Genomic DNA, 21029 nt, shown 5'->3' with positions numbered 1-21029 from the left:
CTCTCTCCCAGCTGCTCAGCATCTCCTTGGGAAGGGGAAGACCTGCTTCCCCTCCTTTCTCTACCCTTGCCAATGAGACCCTTATGGAATTCTCAGAGAACAGTGAGGCCCTGGCACAGCTGCCCAGAGGAGTGTGGGTGGCCCATCCCTCTGGGTGCCCAGGGTGCTGGATGGGACCTTGGGCAGTCTGAGTTGGTGGGGGGGACAGCCTGCCCATGGCAGGGGTAGGGCTGGGTGTGCTACGAGGTCCCTTCCAACCTAAGCCATTCTATCAATTCACTTCTTGGCATCAAGCAGGGCAGAGAAAGCCTGGCAGCCAGGTGAATCTCCAGGCTTACCCCAAGGGCTCTGAGCTGGCACAAGGTCTTCTGTGGGCAAGAGCTTATGGTATTAAAATAAAATAAAAAAAAACCCACAACCAACAATATCCTGGTTGGTTTCAAGCCAAGCCTCTCAGATAAAACAGGTGTATTTAAAGCCAGCCACAGCCCAGGTATATGGCTGTCCCATCCCTTGCACGTGGTAGGTGTCACCACCCTGCAGCACTGCTGTCCCTCCCCTCAAGCACACCTTAGTATTTCCCATCACACACGTCAGCAGTGCCTGCGGGAACAGAAAACCCATCTGAACCCATGCATGCGTTGGTACCAAAGCTGGCCAGGTGATCTGGCCTTTTTTTTTTTCCCTTTTTGAGCTGTAGCAAATGGCACTTTCACGGTGACTCAGGTTCACAGTGCAAAGATCAGAGTTGGTGCACGCTGCACCTCACTTCCTCCTCTGGCCGCCTGTTGTCCTGGTTGACACACAACAAACAGAGCTGCTACCTGTCTCACCTGGAGGTCTTCTGCACACTCCTACTGCATGGAGAACATCAGGAGCTTCTGCGTCACCTGGGCACAGAGGTAAGGGCAAGCAGGACAGGTACTGGGCCAGGACAAACGGTTCAAAATCCTGCTTTGAGGAGGAGATTTTCCCCTTCACCACTCCATGTGCAGTCTGAATGCCAATTCAGCAACTTCTGGGCAGGGTGGTGGTCTTGGTTTGCTGTCAGCAATGAATTTGTTGGGGAGAGAAAAGCATTCAGCATCTGAAGAGGAGCAGTATTCTCGGAAACATAAACTGGTGGCACTGGCACCACTTAATGGTTCTGGTAGTGTATTTCTGTGTGGCTTTATACCCTTAAAAGCAGGGGGATTCATCAGGTGGTTATGGCAGCACAGCAACATCAGCAAGGCTTTGCTCTGTCAGTGAGCAGGCACTTGTGTGGGAGAAGGGGCAAGTTCGGGAGGACATGGGCTGGGGAGAAACATGGCACTGATCCCAGCACAGCGCCGGGTGCCTGCATGAGCCCCTTTGCTCTTCAGGACACGGCAGCGGCTCCTTGGAAGTATGCAAAGATCCCCATAGACAACAGTCAGACCCCAGTGCAGATGTGACTTCAGCTTTCAGAATGCCAGGAGACCAAATACTCTTGCGGGCTGGGCAGCAGATAGCAGACACTGAAGGAATTAGGAAAATTCTCCAGTTTCATACTCCGTAACGGACCTTGTGTAGAAGACCTTTCCTACAGGTCACTTTCTGTCATCAAACCTCTGCTGAAGCGAGTTAGAAGCAACTTGAGTCTTCAAGTCACTGCTGATAACTACTGGCAGTGAATATCCAGGCATGGGGCTCGCAGTATTAACATTTAAAAATCACGAGACCCTCAAATACCATGACATCAAGTCGCATGACCTTTAAGTCAAAGAGGTTTACATTTCTTTTTCTTTGACTTTCAGTGTCCAAACCATAAGGCTCACATATCTGTAATCATCTCTCTCCAAGAGTACCCATTTCTCCACCCAAACTGAGGTTGTGGCTCGTTAACTGATGAAGAAAGCAACTGCACCCCGTGGTCCCTAATGCCCCAGCCCTGCTGGATAGCTGCACTACCAGCAGCCCTCTCCATCTCAGGATTCCCAGCTCTGCTTACTCCTTGCATCCACAGCCCGGGCTCATCTCTGACCCAAGCACCCAGCGGAGCACACCCAGGCATTGAGAAGATGCTTGGCATCTTATTTGCTCCCTCCCAGGACTCCTGGCTTCCCAGTTGCAGGACAGGCTCTGTAGCCCAGACCTTGCTATGATGTTTCCAGCCCACCTCTTCTGCTCCCCGCACACAGCATCAGGACGGGCAACCTGACTGATTTCTAAATGATTCTTTTCAGTGTTGGTGTGTTGCGGGCACCTTGGGGTGGCTCCTGAAACACGCTGTGTCTCTGTTGGAATTAATGTCTGCCAGGAGCTCAGGCTGAGCACAACCAGCTCTGAGCAGGACCCTGAGGTTAGTCCATGCTAGATCACAAAGTAAAGCCCTTTTGGCAGAGCTGGGAATGACTCTACATGTTTCACAAGTCAAGAGAAGTGAAAGGACTGAGGCTCAAAGACAGGATATTAGCAATTTCCCAATGCAGACGTCCCCAAGCCCGGGCACATGCTGCAGAGTCCTCAGTGCCCCATACCTCAGCAGCCCTCATTCAATCTTTCTGCCAGGCTTCCGTCCCTGATAACGCATAGTCCTGAGAAAAAATAAAATAAAATAAGAATCAAAGCTGGTTCGAGAGAAAACCTTGCATCAGCCTGTGTTAATTCAGCTGGCAGAAATCAAACTGTGGAGTCAGGCATTTGACAGCTATCCCATAGCACTGAATGCAGGCCCTTCCCTGATGTTTTTCTGCATTGCCAAGGTGCGCATTTCAGATAAAAGACACATTTCTGAGCAAGGCATTTCCTGCCTGACTTTCTGCCTTGCTTTCCCTGCTCTGCCCTGGGGCCGGGAGCAGGAAGGAAGGGACGGATCCCAGAGCCTTGCAGGACTGGAGCTCCGCATCGCCCAAAGTCCGAGGGGATCCAGGCCACCCCATCCCAGCAAAACCCTGCAGCCCTCTCTATCCGTACGCACAGATAAATATACATGAGGCAGAGCTGAAAAGACGGAGTCAGCGCCTCTCCGAAGCCCTGCAGATCCTGTTACTGCCAGATCCCCAGTGCCCCGCGGCACGCACGCTCTTTGCCGCAGCCGTCGGCCTGGCATGGCGCGGAGCAGATGGCCGCAGCGACTTGGCCGGGGGAAGCTGTCAGCCCCCGGGATGCGGCCATGCCACCTGGGCCTCCCACGTGCCTGTACAGCAGGCAGCACTCCAGGCAGCTCAGGGGTTAAGGCGTGGCTCGGACCCCTCAGCAAAACCCCCAGCCCACCCTCACCCTGGTGTCCTCCATCTAAGCCGTTCTAGGATCTGCCACACACAGTGGTGATGGGGGCCGTGTTGTGCCCTGCTCCTCAATTGCCAGGCGGTGCTCATTGCTGCTGCTGTGCCTCGTCTTCCTCTGTTTAGGGACAAAGAGGCAGAGTGCAGCCCATGGGGAACATGGCCATGCTGGCCAGCCCTCCTGCAGCTAGGTACCAGGAAAGGCAACCACCTGCAATCCTTGCAAGGACGGCGCTTTGCAAAGACTGGGGTCTTGCAAACAGCCTGGGGAAGAAGAGCACAGCCCCTGCTGCATTCATGCAAACAGCCACAAGCATGAGCAAGGCCAAAGAGCTCTTCTCACCGCTCAGGAGGAGAGCCAGCACACGTCCATACTGAGACAGGCAGTGCAGGGCCCGGGAGAGCGGCCCCAACTTCCTGGCACTCGGGGAATCTTCCTAGATCACGTTACGTGCATGTGTCCTTGGCTCGTCTCTGTACAGTTGAAAAACACCGTAACGGGAGCCAGCTGATTGAGACAGCCGGCTTTGCAGAGCAAAACCCAGGGGAAACAATTCCCTCCTGTTATGCTAAATTGCAGACCTGCTGCTTTCACTGAACCGCCCCCATTTGCTTGCATTGCAGCAGCGCTGGGTGCCTGCAGTGTACAGCGGAGCTCCTAGCACGACCTGTCCCACGTGGAAGGCTGCTGGTGCATGGGGGATGTTCCTAGGCACTGCCACCACACAAATAAATAACGATAATAATAATACTCGGGGGGGGGGGGGGGCTTGCTAGCACGCCCTGTCATCTGAGCCAGTGAGGATGGAAAGAGCACGGAGCTGGCTGTGGGGTGCTGCGAGCGATTTGAATCCACTGACATTTGGCTGCTGTTTGGGACAGGCTAGCTGTGTCTTCAGAAAGGAGCACAAAGCCCTCCAGGGTGCTCAGGACGTGGTGAGCCATCAGCGTGCCAGCACATGGACCCACGGCACCATGGTGTGCTGGGGAGGATGGGCTTCCAGCTCAGGGTGCCCGACGCACAGCCCTCGGGTGCAGCCACCCTCACTGTGCCACTCTTAATGAAGTCAACACTTTCAGGGTGATGAAGACGTTTGGACAGAGACCATTCCCCATTTACACAGCAGTGCAGTGCCTGGGGTTTGAGTCTCCCTTTGCACAAGTAACCCTAAAGCTGATGGGGATGTGGATCAGGAGAGCAAGAGGTGCCTTCCCAACTCACAAGCTGATGGCTGTGTTGTCCTTGCAGGCTGTGCTGCTGCTGCTGCAACAGAGGTGAAGATAAACCCACTGAGCTCAGTTAAGTTGCTACGGGACCAGCACTGGGGTGGTGCTGGCATGGAAGCAAGGGACCCCAGGCACTGCGCTGGTGCATGGAGGGCACGGCCTTCCCTCTTCTGCTCTGCCACATACTGGGATGCGTGGGAAATATCAAATAACTTTCACTGATCTCACTGAATAGGAGAGGATAAGCTACAGAAGAAGTTGTACGAGGGAGGTGGTACAGGAATTACCAGTGTTGCCTCCCAAGTTCTGTAATTACTGGGAAGATTACAGAAATAGCACATCAATAAATAGCACAAATTGTGAAAAAAAAAAAAGAATGATTTATTGAAACCAGTGCCATGGCACCACAAAGCACTGCACGCTAGTTTGCAGCTGAATTTGCTCTCCTCTTTACCTCTCTGAAAAGATGTAGATACCTTCCAGAGGAAAAAAAAAAGAAGTTAAAAACAGTATCTTTACGACCTAGTGACCAATACTCCCTCCGCCGACTTTGGCCATGCTGAATCCCAGCACACCTACTCTCTCCTTTAAGCAAAAGATGTGTGTTGGGCAGGAGCATGGGGACAGGAGAGTGGCTGCGGTCACTGGGCAGGCAATGTGCTCAGCTGGGCACAGCTGGCACCACCAGCTTTTCCTGGTACTGTGCATGCAGACCCATAGCATCATGCCATTCGAAGCTCAGGCTCCTAGAAGGAGGCAGGCAGAAAGAGAAGCATGATGTGATTTTTGATCAGCTGTTCCAGAAAAGAGCCCAATAATGCTTTCTCCTATTTCCAGCAGCACAGGCGGAGGTGAGATCAGCAACTGGTCAAGGCCAACAGCCCAGCTCCACAGGTGAGTTTATTTCCTCCTGAACAGAGAAACCTCCCACGTGAACTTTTGTTCTCATAGGGCAGGAGGATGCACTTCAGCACTACTGATCTCGCTTTGGATAACTGAAAAACTGGAGATGCCCATCTCCTTTTGTAAGGATGATGGGAGTGAGGAGGGCATCTACCTCCTCCTAATGCCCTACAGGGCTGCAGGTCGGGCAACGTACCAGGTCAACCCCTCTGACCACAGACAGATTTAGACTGCTGACAGCACTGAGTTCCACCAGAAGTAGAGCATCTCAAGGACAGCGGGACAGCTTCCTTGACAGCATCTCAAAGTAGTCAGTGTGCTGCCATCATCCTTTCAGTACTTAAAGGGAGTTTATAAACAAGATGGAGATCAACATTCTACAAGGCCTGACAGCGATAGGACAAGGGAGGATGGTTTTTCAACTAAAAGTGTGGAGATTTAGGTCAGTTGTGAGGAGAAAATTCTGGCACTGACTCCCCAGGGAAGTGTGGGTGCTCCACCCCTGGATACTCAAGGCTGGTCTGGATGGGGCCCTGGGCAGCCTGACCTGGTGGATGGCAACCAGCCCACTGCAGGGGATTTGGATTAGATAATCCTTGAGGTCCCTTCCCACCCAAGGCATCCACCACCATGCCGTGGAGCAACCAGCTCCTTCCACGGGGAAGGAAGAACCTTCTTGAGTTTCCTTAAGGCTGTTTTTACTGAAACTCTGGTAATGAGTTGTGCGTACTTTTCCCACTTATATCCACACTGCCTGTCTCCAGTGTTCTTTGCACTGAATAGTAACCTGTCTGAGGGCAAGGCAGTGCTAGGTGGCTAACAGAAAAGCACACTGCCCAGGGCACAGCTCATGCATCATTCAGATTACTGGGACTTGGAGATTGATCCCCAAACCTCCTTCAGGGTATCTGGGCCCCGGTGCCCAGAAATGCCTTCGGAGGATGAGTTATTTGCAGCTTAGAAGAGGATTATTGCCTTAAAAACAGCACTCTGCCCTCTGCACCCTGGGTTGGGAGAAGGACCCGGGGCATCACTGTGGATAGGGCTGGGATAACACAGCCCCAGTGGCAGGTGGACAAAGCGGAGCTGCTGCTAGGGCAGATGAGAGGAAGGGCACAGGGAAGAAAACAGAACTTGTCCAAACCCAGCCGTGCTGTACGTGGAGCAGCTGGCCCAGCTCTGCTCCCACACCTCCAAGGCCACGTCCAAGGACCAGCAATGGGGATCTCCCGTAAAAAGAGCTGGAAAGTCCACCAGAGGCCGGGAAACCCCTCCTGCACAGCCCCTGGATCCGCACTGAACTCAAAATGCCCACGGAAGAGTTAATTTGTTCCTCACACAGGCAGCCTGCAATCTTCTCCTCCACCCAATGGGACTCAAATAACCTAATTCTTGCTCTACATTTGTATGGGCTCTCCTTCCCCCAGATCACCCCTGGAGAAATGACAGCTACATGGTAAATACATGTAATCATGCCACTCTGATAGCTTCTCTTGTTCTCTGGCCATTAATTCATCTCCCTGGGACTTAGGTGAGCATTTTGCATCCCGCAGCAAATTCAAAGAGCTGCCTTTATTTTAAAATCAACACAACAGTAAAAACCTTTCTCCTTTCCCTCCTCAAAATGTAAATTTTTAGCTTCAAAAATATCCTGGCACGCAGACAGCTGTTGCTGGCCATGACCTTATCTCAGGCCAATGACAGACTTCCCATGCATGAGAAATCACAGGGCTTTAACCACCTCCTGAGTGCACTAGTGCCAAGGCCAGGGCTTGGTGCTGATGGGGCCAATAGAGGGGACATGAGGACATGGCAAAGCGTTGGGTATGGTATAGGTCAAGGGATGGTGGGACTCGGTGACCCTGAAGCTCCTCTCCATCCTGGATGACCCCATGAGCAGCACTCACCACAAGCAAAACCACGTCCAGAAATCCCGTTGCTCCACCCTCAGGGTATTCTTCATTTGGGAAAATAGATGAGGAGCAAAGAAATAAACGCAGAACAAAAGTCCTGCGGGAAGAGTTGCAAGCCGAACTTCCTACACAGGCTGTAGCCATGTCACGGTGATGGCAGAGCGATGTTGATGGCTGGAATGTCCAAGTCACTGTTAAAAGACATAAAACTTCAACACAACCGTGGGCAGAATGCATTGGTTATGCTCCCAGCTCCCGTGGGTGTGTTCCCCTGGGGGCTTGCTCAGTGCCACGATGTAACTCAGGTTGCACCAGTGCTGTCTTCTATTATAAGCGGCTTCTACCTGGATTTGTCCCCGTTGATGCTGGGCCACCACCTTCCTGCCAATGGAGAGGATCCATGCAAAGAGGATGTGCAGTCTGAGAGCAGCAAGGGACGGGAGGCAGCAGCAGAGTGGGGAGACCTTGGTGCGAGATGGACAGCAGGGCAGAGCAGCCAGCCAGCCCAGGAGAACGAAGGGCTGTAACGACTGCTCCCCGAGGGAGAGGGACGGCAGGGAGGAAAGGGTGCTGCGGCCAGAGCCAGGAGAGCGGGCACTAAAGGCCAGCAGGCAGGTGGCAAAGCAGCAACCAGAAAGTCACCGCAGCCATAAATCTCGGGGAGCGGAGACGGGCAAGCCCCAGGTGGCTTGGCAAGGCTGCTGGCGAGCCCAGCGGTGCCCAGGCGGTCCGGCCAGCAGCCGCACAGTGGGACAGAGGCCAGAGATAAAATTAGAAGAGCGTTTCCCTGCCAGCCCCTTCTGCGGGCTGCAGGAGCCGCTAACCCTGCAGCGCTGCCCCGTTTTGGGGCTGGGGGAGCCGCTGGAAAAGCAGGATTTTTTTTGCTTCGTGCCGCTCCCGCTCAGCGCTTCTGCAGCTGGGGTGGTGGGGAGGACGATTTGCTCTTTTGGGACAGCCCTTGGGAGCCGGGCAGCTTCCCCTGCTCGCTCTGCTCCGTGGTGGAGAGGCTGATCCCCCCCAGCTCGGAGCCAGCCACACCGGGCTGCAGCTCCTCTGCAGCCCCCGCCTCTCTCCGCGGCGCGGGTTATTATTATTTCTGTCCCTAAGCATCCTTTAAGTTTCCACTTGGGGACGGAATCAGAAGGGAAAGCCTTTTAAGGATTTCTGCCCGCTGGGGAAAGCGAATCCCCCCCAAGCCAAGAGAGCTGCGAGGGGGGATTTGAGTGCAGGCAAGTGCTCAACGCCGAAAGGGCAGAGCGAGGGGAGGGGGAGCCCAGGGCACGCTCTGAAACCAGAGCCCCCGGCCGAAGCGCGGCTCCTTCCCCCGGGCAGGACGCTCGCTGCCTCCTGGCCGCGCTCGGCGCTGGCAGAGCACGGATGGTGACCGAGCGGGGCAGCTCGGCGAGGCGGCAGCTCAGCGGTGGCCCTGCCGCGATGGGGACCGTGGACCTGAAGGACGGTGCCAACGCCGTGGCGATCAACCTGCTGCTCATCGTCCGCCCCGAGCGGAAAGGGCAGAGGGACGGACTGAAGGACGGTGCAGGTAAAGCCCGGTCCCCGGGAGGGGAGGGCTGCAGGTGCCGGGCAAGGAGATTTGGAGCGGAGTTCGGGTTTTTCCCCTTCCTCTGGTTAAAGGGACGTGTTGTAAAATAGCATGAATGACCCTAAACTTTTTTGCAGGAGAAACCGTTTTCGGGTGCATGCCGCCCTGGGTGAGAGGCGATGTGCAGGCACGGCGAGGACCAGGCGTGCACGAGAGCACGAGACAAAGCTGCTGGGTGTGAAGGGTGTGCAGGCTTTGTCCCCGCAGCTGGCTGCCCAGAGCCATTTATAGCTCCAGTGCCATCTCCCTGGCTCCCAGCCTCCGAGGGGTCTTCCAAAAGGAAGAGACCCTGCAGGAGGAAAGGGAGAAAAGGAGAGTTTCTGCTCAAAGCACCCTGGAGAAAGCTGGCTGCCGCACTGATGCCCTCTGGTTCAGGATTTTGTAGGAGGAGGAAAGGGAGCTGCATGGAGAGCGCTTTTCTGCACATTCATTTGGGAAATAACACCCAGCTGACGCCCAAGCGCTGCCTGCCAACCTCGTATCTGTGTCGTACAGGTTTGCGGGACGATGGACATGGAAACAGCCGACCACAGCCACCTCCAAAGAAAGATCTCAGCGGTACGTTGTCTTCTTCCCGCTCCGCGTGTGGGGAAACCCCGCTACCAAAGACCAACACGCAGTGCCCACCCTCCTGCGTTTGGTGCCCAACGTGCTGGAGCAAAATCCCGTGGCACCCCCAGGGGTTAATGAGTTCCCCCTTAATCAGCCCCATCACCATCTCAGTGGGCCCCCACGTAGCGCAGGGCAGACCTGCAGGGCCCTCAGCTTTTCCAAGTGCTTTTCTCTGCTCTCCTCATGGCACTGAGCTGTTCCTTCTTCCTACAAACAGGCCAGCAAGGCCCCAAGGAGGCCCCCAAGCAGAAGCAAACTGTTACTTCTTACACTAATGAAGGTAAGTGGCCACCCAAGGGATAGCAGTCTTTTCCACCCTTAACGATTCCGTGGTTCTAAGCAATGGCTGAGATTTCAGATGGAGGGCAGCGAGAACATGGGCAGAGGTACAGCTGAGGACATACGGTCACAGAGGTCCTCCTGTAGGTTGTAGGGAAAACCCCGAAAGGCAGTAGGATGGTGCTGCAGCAGGCACTCACTCCTTCCCCTCTCCTCTCTGCAACAATCCCATGTTGCTTGCCCATGTGGGAACTCGAGGGGCTGAACTTAAAGCTTAAATGCTTGCCCCACAACTCAGCCTCTTAGAGAAATCCTGGAAGATTTCCTAACCTTTTCCTTCCATTTCTCCCTCGAGACCAGAGCAGAGCTTTGAGCAAACACCCCCAATCTCCTGCTGGGAGCATCCCGGCGTGCAGAGCACAGCACTCAAAGCCACTGCTGCCCCTTACAGGCAGTGGCCTTTGCCAGAGGCTCTCATATCCCGAGCCAAGTCATTTCCATAGCTTTGAGCCTTTTTATGTGTTATTCCGAGAAAAATCAATGAAAGACATTGATTCTCTGTTTACCGTATCTCCATCAAGGACTACTTAATAGGGCAATAAACCTCTTCTTCGAGCTGCCACGCGATCCTCGCTGAGGACTTCTGCTTTATCGCCTGTTACACTATAACAGGCTCCCATTTTTTTTTAATGAGAACTGGGAAAATCTAATTTTTTTTTTTTGAGGGCCACATCAGGGGTGACCCTGGGCTTTCTCACGGTGTGGTTTATTTGTCCTGCCGGGAAAGCAGAGAGCTCCAGTCCCTTCACAGGTCCAGAAATGCTGCCTGCTTTGCTAAAGCTGAGCCATTTCAGTTGGACTTGATGACCTTGGAGGTCCTTCCCAACACAGATGCTCCCACGACTCTAGATTTGGGCAAACATGACCTGGCCTTGGATCTGGCCTTGGCACACCAACCCTTTGGCATGATGCCACTCGCCTTCCCATTCGCTTGCTGATTAGAGCTCCCTTTCCCAGTGTGCTTGTCTCCATTTCTTTCAGGAACCCAGGTGACAGTGGAGATCCACCCCAAGGACACCTCTCCTCATTTCTTCAAGAAGCTCTCCTTTGGGAAAGGTACGTTTCCTGGCTGGGGAAGCACTGTGGCCATGGCAGAGGTGACATCCCTCCCTCTGCAGGTGTCACCCTATGAGCCAGAAGGACACTGCATGCTTGTGCTAGCTGCCAACTGCCACAACCTCACAGTGGCTTCACAAACTGTGTTGGTGTCATTGCAGGTCCCCGGAGAGTGCCCAGTCTGAGAGGCCAGGACAACAAAGGTGAGGCTGCTTGCTGCACAGCCCTGTGCTGGGGAGGGTGGCCCTGGAGGGAACCAGCTCCTTCCTCCCTTGCTGAAGATGCCACCAGCCCCTGGGCCAGGCGCTGACCATGCCACCCACAGATCCTCCAGGTGTCTGTTGTCCCCAGCCCCGGGGCTGCAATGGGAGGCATGCAGCAGCCAAGAAGCACAGAGCCCAGGGACAGCCTGGGGACTCAGAATTCATCTGTTTCTCTTTGTTCTTCTCTTGCCAAGAACTGCTCACCTCACACTTCCTTGTTTAATTTGCCAGCTTTTGAAAGGACCGAAGCCCCACGGCCACCAAGCGCGAAAGATCTGCACGGTAACTGTCTGCTGTACCCCATTCCATGCTGGCCCCTGATAGCATCATAGAGCCGTTTAAGTTGGAAGGGATCCTAAAAGATCATCTAGTCCAATGCCCCTGCAACGAACAGGGACACCCACAGCCCCCATCAGGCGCTCAGAGCCCCATCCAGCCTCACCTTGGGTGTCTCCAAGGGTGGGACATCCACCACCTCTCAGGACAACCCATGCCAGTGCCAGACAGGAAAGCCATCTCTCTTAAACCCCCCTGCAGGGCACAGAGCAGCGATCTGATTTGTACTACCACGAGCACATCCACCTTCCCAATCCTCCATACATCCACGGTGGCTTCGGGACCATCACACACTGGAGACGCTCTCACAGCCCCGTGCCCTGCTGGCAATGCTGCAGCCAGGCTCTGTGCTCACACCCCAGCTGCCCAGCTAACCTGCTGAGCTATTCCAGACCCCGCATCTGCACCAATCCTTCTCAGCCACAACCTGACAAAGATGTAAACTGATAACCAATTTCAAGAAAAATATTCCCTTCCCAAAAGGCGAAAAGTAATTTTCAGAGCAGTACGTAGCAGTATTTAAACACGTAAATCTGCTTTCTCTCTCCTCTGGTCAGCCTAATAACCCTTGGCAGGGAAAGCTGAGATAAACAAAGCTCTGCTTGCACAGGTGCCCTCGCACCCGCTGTCCCTGAGCACCCACTGTTGATGTCCCCTTGGGCAGGAGCAGCCCTCCCTTCCCCAGACAATGACCGCTTGTTTCTTCCCAGTGTATCCATGGGACAAATCCTCTTTGAAATCCCTGGCAGTGGATCTGCAGAAATTTGAGAAGCTGGATGCCTATGCATTAAAAGTAAGTCTCACTTGTGCCTCCGTCCCTCTTCCCTGCACACATCAGCAGCAGACACCCCGCTCTGGGAGGGAACCTGTGACCAAAAATACATCTTGCTCGAAACGTGGAATTAGAGCTTTGTATTTCTATTTTTAACGAAGCGTGTGCTGGCAGGTGGGCTCTCAGCAGCTTCAGCAGGACCAGGATGGGGAAGGCAGGGGATCCACCACAGTGTTTTTTCACAGCAGTCTCACAGTGCTCCCTTCTTCCAACAGGTGAACACCAAGGGCAGTGTAGAGGAGCTTGTCCAAATCCTGCTTAAACAAGCTCGGACCGACCTGGAGAAAGTCCGTGCCATATGGATGTGGATATGCCACCACATAGGTAGGCTGGGATCTTCCACTGAGAAGATAACCCTGCTGCTCCAGTTACACAGACACTGTAATTTACTCTGTATTTCGTGGGTGGTTTTGCACAAGGGCAGGTGGTGGGTGGAAGTTTGGAAGCTGTTGGAGTTTAGGAAGCATCTGGACAGCACTCTCAGACACACAGTCTGATTTTTGGCTGGTGCTGCACGGAGCCAGGGGTTGGACTCAGTAATCCTTATGGATCCCTTCCACCTCAGGATAGTCTACGATTCTGTGATGTACCCAGAAACACATCCAGAGGTTATTCCGCTGTCTCTGCTTCCACACTCCCCATCCTAGCGCATGTTTGATTTACATCTGATGGCTCTATCACCCCTACCCAATTTACTGAAGGGTGCAACCACAGCTGTCCCACTGGCAAAACAGCTGGAGCACAAAGATAAGCTTCCAGGCACCAGAGGTCAGTTATCACATCCAGAGCCCCTCTGCTCCACCAGAAGTTTCATCCTCACCACTGTCCTGAACCCATTTTCCAGCGGTTCCTAATGGTGCTCATCTTATGAACACAGCAGAGCAGTACTCCAGAGAGGCCAGCTTTCATACAACCTGTTTGGGTGCCATCTCTGCCAATACCAACACCCTTCTGACCCCATGGGAACTGCCATCATGCAGTCTCCCCTGCTTCCTCTTCCCAAACCCCAAAACAAGCAACACCAGAGTTTCAGGAGTAACCAAGATGCAAAGAGAAGGAAGGAGGCCGAAGGGAAACCTCTCCCATTCAGCCAACTGGTGGTGGCCAGTTGGGTTTGCAGAGCACTTGCACAGAGTATAAAAAAAACTCTTAGGGAAGACAGGGAGCAGTACAGCCATCCTTTCCTCACCTCCCATATGTTGCCCCAGTCCCTGTACCAAGGCCTCCTTGTTCCTCATCCCACTGAACCCTTCTCCCAGACCTCTGCCCCAAGGCACCTGAGTGAGCCCCACACAGTGCCTTGGACCAAAGGTGCAGTGGTGATGCCCCAAGGTGGGTTGGGGTTGGACTCGGGGATCTTAGAGGTCCTTTCCAACCTTAATGATTCCATGATTCTGTGAACAGCATGCCCATATTTAAGGAAAGAGGTTATGGATGCGACCAAGACTGTCCATCTTGAGCTCACCTTCCCACACAAGTTTCTCAGGCTCGGTTGCAAGGAGCCCTGCTGTGCTGCTTTTCTTATTCTCTCAACCAATCAAGGGTTCCTGCACTTCCAGGTATTAGCGTCCTCCCTACACGATTCGCTTGCAACAAACCACGGCAGGCATTTCCTAGCAAGACACTTTCCAAGTATTTTTAACACAAATTGCTTACCTGTACCCCACCAACACCCCCACTGCCCACACGCAGTGACCACCGCAGCTGGTCCCACCCCAGCCGTGCTCACAGAGATGGAAGCAGTGCCAGCACTGCCCCCACTGCCCTGCACCCCTGCTGCATGGGGCCTTGGGATCAACTCTGGTTGCCTTCCTTCCCGCAGAGTACGACGTAGTGGGCTTCCACAACAAAAGCCTGCGGCTGTGTGAACCCACGGACGTGCTGCGGACGGGGAAGAGCGTCTGCGAGGGATACGCTGGGCTCTTCCAGAAAATGTGCAGGTAAATTAGGCTCAGGAGCATTCGATGCCAGGGAGGGTTAACATCTGTTGTCATCTCCGTGCCTATTCTGTCTGCCTTTGCATTGACTGATGCGACTTTAAGCAGGGCGCAGAACTTCAGCTTTCAAACCATGCTGTGGAAAAGCAGCAAGTCCTGGAAAGGTCAATTTGGCTCCCTCCCCACTCCCTCCCCAGCATAATTTGCTTTGTGCCATCTGCTGAGCTTCGCATCGCATTAACATAATGGCAGATGAAAACACGGAGATAATTCGGTTAGCAGAGCCTGGGTTTTTCCTTCGAGTATCTGCATGTGAAGGTTAAAAGCGTGGCAGGACTCAAACCCGAAGGAAGGAGCTGCCTGCAGCACGCTGCTGGGGCAGAGGCAGGAGAAGCCTAGCAGCAGCTTCCTGCCTAAAGCCAGGTCCCCACTGCCCGAGCCCCACGCTGCTCGCAGCTGCCACCCATTGACCATCAGCAAACACACGGAAAGAACCGCCGGCTTTCCACCACCCCAAAAAACTTAGGAAGGTTTTCACCATCAGATGAACAACATCTAAAAGGAAAAGGACAGGTTTTAAGACAGATAATACCATGCCAGATGCTAACGATGCTTACACGGTAGATGCTTCCAACCAATATCCCATGACATCTGATCTTGCTTTCTGAAGAGTAAAATGAAGAAACAGGACGACAAAGTATGAATTTATAACCACATCTGATGAACCAGTTATTAGCAGTTAGGAGTGGGGGATATTATCATCTGTTCATTAAAAAAGCATATGCTTAGCGTGTTAAAAACCATCTTGCCAAGGAGCTCTCTTCCTATTTGAAGGCTACGCTGGTGCAGCCCACATCGCTCCATTTCAGCTCTGGGAGGCAGGACAGCTCCTGTCGCCCAGTTGATCATGTTTGTCAATGAGCTAAAATACTCAGCTCCTTCCCTGAGAAACCATAACCAAAGCCATCTCCTCCTTGCAAGACAACCCCCTCATTGTCTCTTCCCGTGGGTGAACCCTCCAAGTCTGGAGAAGCCAGACTTGCTTCTTTTTTCAGATGAAATCATCAAAGTCAACCTGAAACCAAAGGGAAGAAGCTGCAACTGAACTCAAATGACACCTGTAGCAAGATCCGGATCATTTCCTACTCCTCTCGAAGCAGAAAAACAACTGCTTTAACCACCTTGGTGCACCAAGCAGATGTCAGCAACTGCTTTTCTCAGCTCATTTCTTTCAGTTCCAGCTCCTTGCATTTCGGTCATTTTCTACCATCACACTGCCAAGTCAAGCAGGAGATGCTCCATCTTCCCCCTGTGTAAAGCTTTACACAAGCGTGGAGATGTGACCCCACACTATTCTCGACGATGTAGGGATACAGGATGCTGTAGCCTGCTTTTGTTCTGTCCGGTATCAGAGACCACACTGGTGCTCAGCTGCGGGGGGTTGTGCTGTAGGGTCCTGTTGTTGTGTGATGCTAGGGAGCTGCTAGCATCCTAAAAGCACCATCACCTCCACACACACACACAAAAAAAACCACTCCTCAGTGAGCACGGCCGAACTGCCAGCAGCCAGCCCGTACCACAGTTATCAGAGCTGGCTTCTTTCCAACCGTGCTAATTACCTTCCCCATAAATATCACTGCTCCTCTCCCCGTACCCAGCCTGCATTATGCAAGCAGCCTCGCTCTTGCAGCACGCAGTTTTGTCACCGAAGGTAGCTGTTCCAGCTTCTCAACGGAGAAGAAAAATGTCAGTACCGTCCTACACAAGAGACAATCCTCTCGGAGCTTGAAGTTGAGGCTAATGCTGAAACGCGACGCTAACGTTGGAGTCAAAGCAGAGAGCTCATTAACACATTGCTTGTTTAAATCCTATTTACACTTCAACAGGTATTCATTATTTATATATACGTATAAAAAACAAATGTGTATTCGTTTGTAGTTTGGGCAAGCTCAAGGCCACTCCGAAAGGAAACGCTGTCGGACCCCACAGCCCTGTGAGGTCTGAGGCCGTGGCTGCTGCCAAGCACTGGGCCTCCTGCTCCAGAGAGAGCACGAGCAAACACACTTTTAATTAATAATTACATAGGCTAATTGTGGAGAGCATCAAAGGGATTCCACTGCAGACCAAGACAGAGAGCTGCTCGTCGCTCCTCGTCTTTATCCTCCTCTCCTCCAGCCACGGTGCATCAGGCAGAGGGGCAACTTGCCCAGATGGGAAGTGAAGGGCCCCTTCCTCCTGTGGGACGTTCCCCAGCGCCGGTGCAAAGAAAAGCTGAATCCTTGTTCCCTCTCAGCGTGGCAGGGATCCAGTGCATGAAGCTGTCGGGGTACTCCAAGGGCTATGGCTACAAGATCGGGCAGAGCTTCCAGGGGAACTCCGACCACGCCTGGAACGCCGTCTATCTCGATGGGCGGTGGCACCTCCTCGACAGCACCTGGGGAAGTGGCACTGTTGATGATGCCTTAACCAAGTTCAGCTTCAGGTAATACTCCCAGTCTTAGCACACACCAAGGTGAGTGAATGGGCATGGTAAGTGACACGAGTGACAAATTTCAAGTCGCATTGCAAGAGCTGAAGCCCTGAGCGAGGCCCTTGGGTTGCCCACGCAGGGGATGGAGCATGTTTCTAAGCAGGCAGCAGTGCAGCAGCTTCTGGAGGTGCTTTGCCGTTTGCATCTTCCATCTAAGCGATGCGATGAGGTGCTGGATTCCTGGCTTCAGGCTGCCCCAGCCAGCGCCTCACTTTCTAACGCCAAGCAGGGCCTCATCACAGTGCAGTGACAGAGCACTGGAGCTGCACAGAGAGGTGGTGGATCTTCTCTGTAGTTGTTCAAGACCCTCCTGGATGCCTACCTGTGCAACCTGGCCTAGGGAGCTGCTCTGGCAGGGGGTTGGACTCGATGATCTCTGGAGGTCCCTTCCAGCCCCTACAATTCTGTGATCACAGGGACAGCCAAACACCCTGCTTTTATATCCAGAAGCATTTGGCCTCGGAGATGCCATTGTCCAGCAGTTTGCCTTGGAGACCGGAGGTTCCTTCTCTCCTTGGAGAGCTTCAAACCTACAGCCCAAAACGCTCCAACTTCCCCCCACAAAACCACCAACGCCGCGCAGCGGAAGAAACAACGGCTTATCATTACTCATTTTCCTTTAATCTCTCCCTCCTCCTTCCAGATACAACGAGTTTTACTTTCTGACTCACCCGGCTCTCTTCGTGAACAATCACTTCCCAGATAACAGCAACTGGCAGCTCCTCAAACCGACGCTGACGCTGAAGCAGTTTGAGAGCAACCTGCAGCACAACAGCGACTTCTACAAGCTGGGGCTGCTGACTGCGCACCCGCAGACGGCCCTCATCCAGACAGGTAACCCCTGCCACGAGATCAGAAGCACCGCTGTCCATCTACTAGCAAATACGACCTGGCAATGAGGTTAAATCCTTTTGCTGAGGTCCAAAAGTTTGATTTATGGAACAACGCATATTCAGGTGCTTCTCTGTGCCATGCTCAGCACCCTGAGTGCGCCCAGCAGCTCTGACATGGAGGGAGCCCTACAGGGCCCAAATCTGGGGTCACCCTCCTCAGCTCCTTAAAGGGCTACAGGATTTGAGGTGGATAGCTGAACTCCATGGATGCAAACAACATGGAGTTACAACTGAAGGGCAATGCCACCGTAGGACTTCATGCTGTCCTTCAGCAGGTTGGGGACACACTCGTAGGGCGGTGGAGGATCCCATGTCTGCGTGCCTTTCTCTGAAGCTCCTTGGGGCAGCTGCTGGGTTGAGATCAGCCTGAGCCCATCAGAGTGAGCCCGCCTCGAGCACACAGGCTGCTGGCACTTGTGCTGCACACAGGCTTTCATATTCCACAGGGACGCCTTCGGTTTACGTTCTACAGGATCAGTGCACGTTTGCAAGCCAAGGTGGCTTGGACCTCGTTCTTTCTGAGGGGCACTGATTACCACAGACAGCTGCAGCTCTGTCGTTTACCATTAGGGCAGTGGCAGTCGGTTGGGACAGGTTCAGGTTCAGATTTTTCAGAGCAGGGTGTACGTACAAAAAAATACACTGAAATCCCAATGCTGTTTCTTTCATAGAGAATGGAACAGCCACCGTATCAGTGGAGTGCCGCCCTTCCACATTATTCACCTTTAAGCTGGCGGGAACAGAAGAGCATGGCTTGTTGACCTTGAGAAAGCAGGGGATGAAGCTGGAGCTCTACCCTCAGAAGACGGGACGCCAGGAGCTGCAGATCTTCGCCAGGCCCTCCAAATCCACAGAAGAAGTCTACACCTGCGTGCTGGAGTACATCGTGGAGTGCAAGTCCGTGGACAAGAGCAGGCGCTTCCCAAAGGACCTGCACCAGCCCGTGGGGCCGAGCTGGTTCACGGAGCGGCAGGGCTTCCTGCGGCCCTCGCACCCCGACCCCATCATCCACACCAACGACGGGCGCTGCTCCCTCACCTTCACCCTGGGGAAGGACATCAGCATCCTGGCCTCGCTGCACGCCGACAGCAGCGGCCTGAGCGAGGAGACGGGCAGGCAGCACATCATGCAAATCCACCGCGGCAACCAGGTTGAGTTTAAGGTCCACCTGCCCCACGCGGGGAGCTTCGTTCTGAAGTTCTTCACCAAGAAGAAGTCAGACCCCGGCAGTTACAGCTTCGCCTTCAACTACCTCATCACCTGCCTGAACACCGAAGTGAAGTGGCCCGCCTTCCCGCTGAGGTACAGCAAGTGGGCTGATGGCTACGAACTGCTGGAGCCGCTCTCCAGGCTGCTGCCGGCCAACCGCAACGTGCAGTTCAAGCTCAAAATGCAGGGGATATCGAAGGTGCTGGTGCAGGCGGGGGACACCTACACGCTGACCCTGAGCAGAGACGGCTTCTGGGAGGGGACGTGCAACACGGCGGGGTGCACGGAGCTGTTTGTCATGGTGCACGAGAACGCCAACCACGGCTACTACTCACACATCCTCAAGTACGACGTCGAGGCGCAGTAAGGCCTCTTCCTCGTTCCCCAACTCTCCTGCACCACCCAACGTGCCCGAAACCAATACTGCTTTAGGAGACTGTTTGTTCCCTCGAGCGTGGCTGTTCCTTCAGCCAACGCAGAGCAACGCTTGCGTCCTCCTGCAAGACCAAGGGCTCAGAGGAGTTCAGAGGCAGAAAATCCCGCCACAAAGGGATCAACCCCTCACCCATGTTTCAGTAGCACTGCCCAGGCAACGCTTTGGAGAAACCAACGGCTGCCATGGCTGCTTCCCAAACTACGGACCATAAGAGAAGTCTTAATGACTACTTAGAGAAGAACCCTCTGGTTTTGAGCAGCACTATAGGACATGGGGAGTTTCAGGTTATTAAAACCAGGTTTCAGACATCCCAGGAGAGAGAAGTGTTGGGAAGGAGCTACAAAGTGACGTTTTCTTGTGCACTTCATTGTCTTACACATCTAAGTGATACTGCAAAATGACTTCTTACGCTGAATCTTAAACAAAATGATTTTTACCTTTTTATATTAGAGTATTCAAATTGTAAGCACTTTTCTTCTTCTGTAAGATTAGCACTGTAATCGTATCTCAAGCATAGAGGCGTTTGCAACAATTAAAAACATAGCAGCATGGAGAATAAAGCCCTTGGTAGTCGCTCCTTCCTCCAACTTGTCCATGCAGAGCTGGGACTGCTGAGCTCACGGGGCTGTGTGGGGCCGAGCAATGGTATCACTGTGTACAGCACATCCCATACCCTCCTCCTGGAGAGCCACAGTGATACTGGAGCTCACCGCCAGCACACACCATAAGATGTTTTCATCCACCTCCAATGTTAGTGCGACCTGACGGACGTTGTGTTTGCTCTTGGATTTGAAATAAATCTGTTCTGGTTTTGCATTCAGTTTCATTGATCGAACGATAGGAACTCCTCCTCGCAAAGGGGCAGTTTTCAGTACAAATGTGGGGGTTATTCCAGTGCTTCCCTCGTCCCCACCAACCACGTGAGAGTTGTTTGTACTTTGAGACAAGGAGGCTCCATACGTGACACTGCTGAGATCCCCAGGTCCAACCCCACCGTGCCCATGTCCCTCAGTGCCACATCCCCACAGCTCTGGAACACCTCGAGGGACGGTGCCTGCCCCACCTCCCTGTGCAGCTCTGTGCACTGCACTTTCTAAGAAATTCTTCCTAATATCCAACCTGAACACCCCCTGGTAGAACTTGAGGTCATCACCTCTCATCATAGTGCTGTTACCTGGGAGCAGAGGCTGACTCCCAGCTTGCCACAACCCACTCTCAGGTATGGAAGTGAGTTTCAGCTGCAAACAGAACTATGGTGAGCAAACTGCCACTTTTGTCTTTCCAACAAAAAGCAAACATCTGTCTCAGCATCTCAGACATGTGATTCTTTGGTGCTACTGGAAGCACGAGTTCAAAGGCAAAAAAAAAAAAAATAAAACCACCTCCTTCTCCATCCTTATTAATGATACAGCTGCCAGGCCCTAACCCAGCAGCTCCCCTGCAGCCAGCTGCCTTCTTTAGATCAACCTTTTACAGCTCACCCCAGTTTTTGTCCAAACTCCCCATGACCAACAAGTTCTTACCTGAGATGTTCCAGGAACACCAACCCACGGGCAGCTCTGAGCAGGATCCCAGGCCAAAGCTGTTTGCAAAACGCACGACCACGCGGGCAGTTAAATGACTCACTGCAAGAGCAGCACTGAGAGAATCCAAAGGTTTCATCTTTGTTCAAAGAACTGCAAAAGAAAGGCA

At 53.3% G+C, this 21029-nt stretch overlaps 1 protein-coding gene across 2 annotated transcripts; it reads left to right on the top strand.

Moving 5' to 3' along the window:
* Positions 1-791: 791 nt before the first annotated feature.
* On the top strand, positions 792-20140 carry KY (kyphoscoliosis peptidase). Of its 2 annotated transcripts, XM_065748603.1 has the most exons (14): positions 792-902; positions 4498-4547; positions 5316-5369; positions 9390-9452; positions 9724-9786; positions 10827-10901; positions 11063-11104; positions 11396-11446; positions 12211-12293; positions 12548-12656; positions 14155-14272; positions 16563-16751; positions 17443-17633; positions 18364-20140. In XM_065748603.1, the coding sequence occupies exons 1-14, from the start codon at positions 862-864 to the stop codon at positions 19266-19268; spliced, it is 2034 nt and encodes a 677-aa protein (XP_065604675.1). In that variant the 5' UTR covers positions 792-861; the 3' UTR covers positions 19269-20140. The 2 variants fall into 2 exon arrangements, with proteins under 2 accessions (XP_065604675.1, XP_065604674.1); XM_065748602.1 differs by lacking the exons at positions 792-902; positions 4498-4547; positions 5316-5369 and adding an exon at positions 8656-8834.
* The last annotated feature ends 889 nt before the right edge of the window (positions 20141-21029 follow it).

This window comes from Cyrtonyx montezumae, unplaced genomic scaffold, assembly GCF_038088225.1.
Source record: "Cyrtonyx montezumae isolate F1298 unplaced genomic scaffold, pur_monq_1.0 scaffold_5, whole genome shotgun sequence".
Taxonomy (NCBI): Eukaryota; Metazoa; Chordata; class Aves; order Galliformes; family Odontophoridae; genus Cyrtonyx; species Cyrtonyx montezumae.
This window is presented reverse-complemented; position numbering and strand designations above follow the sequence as displayed.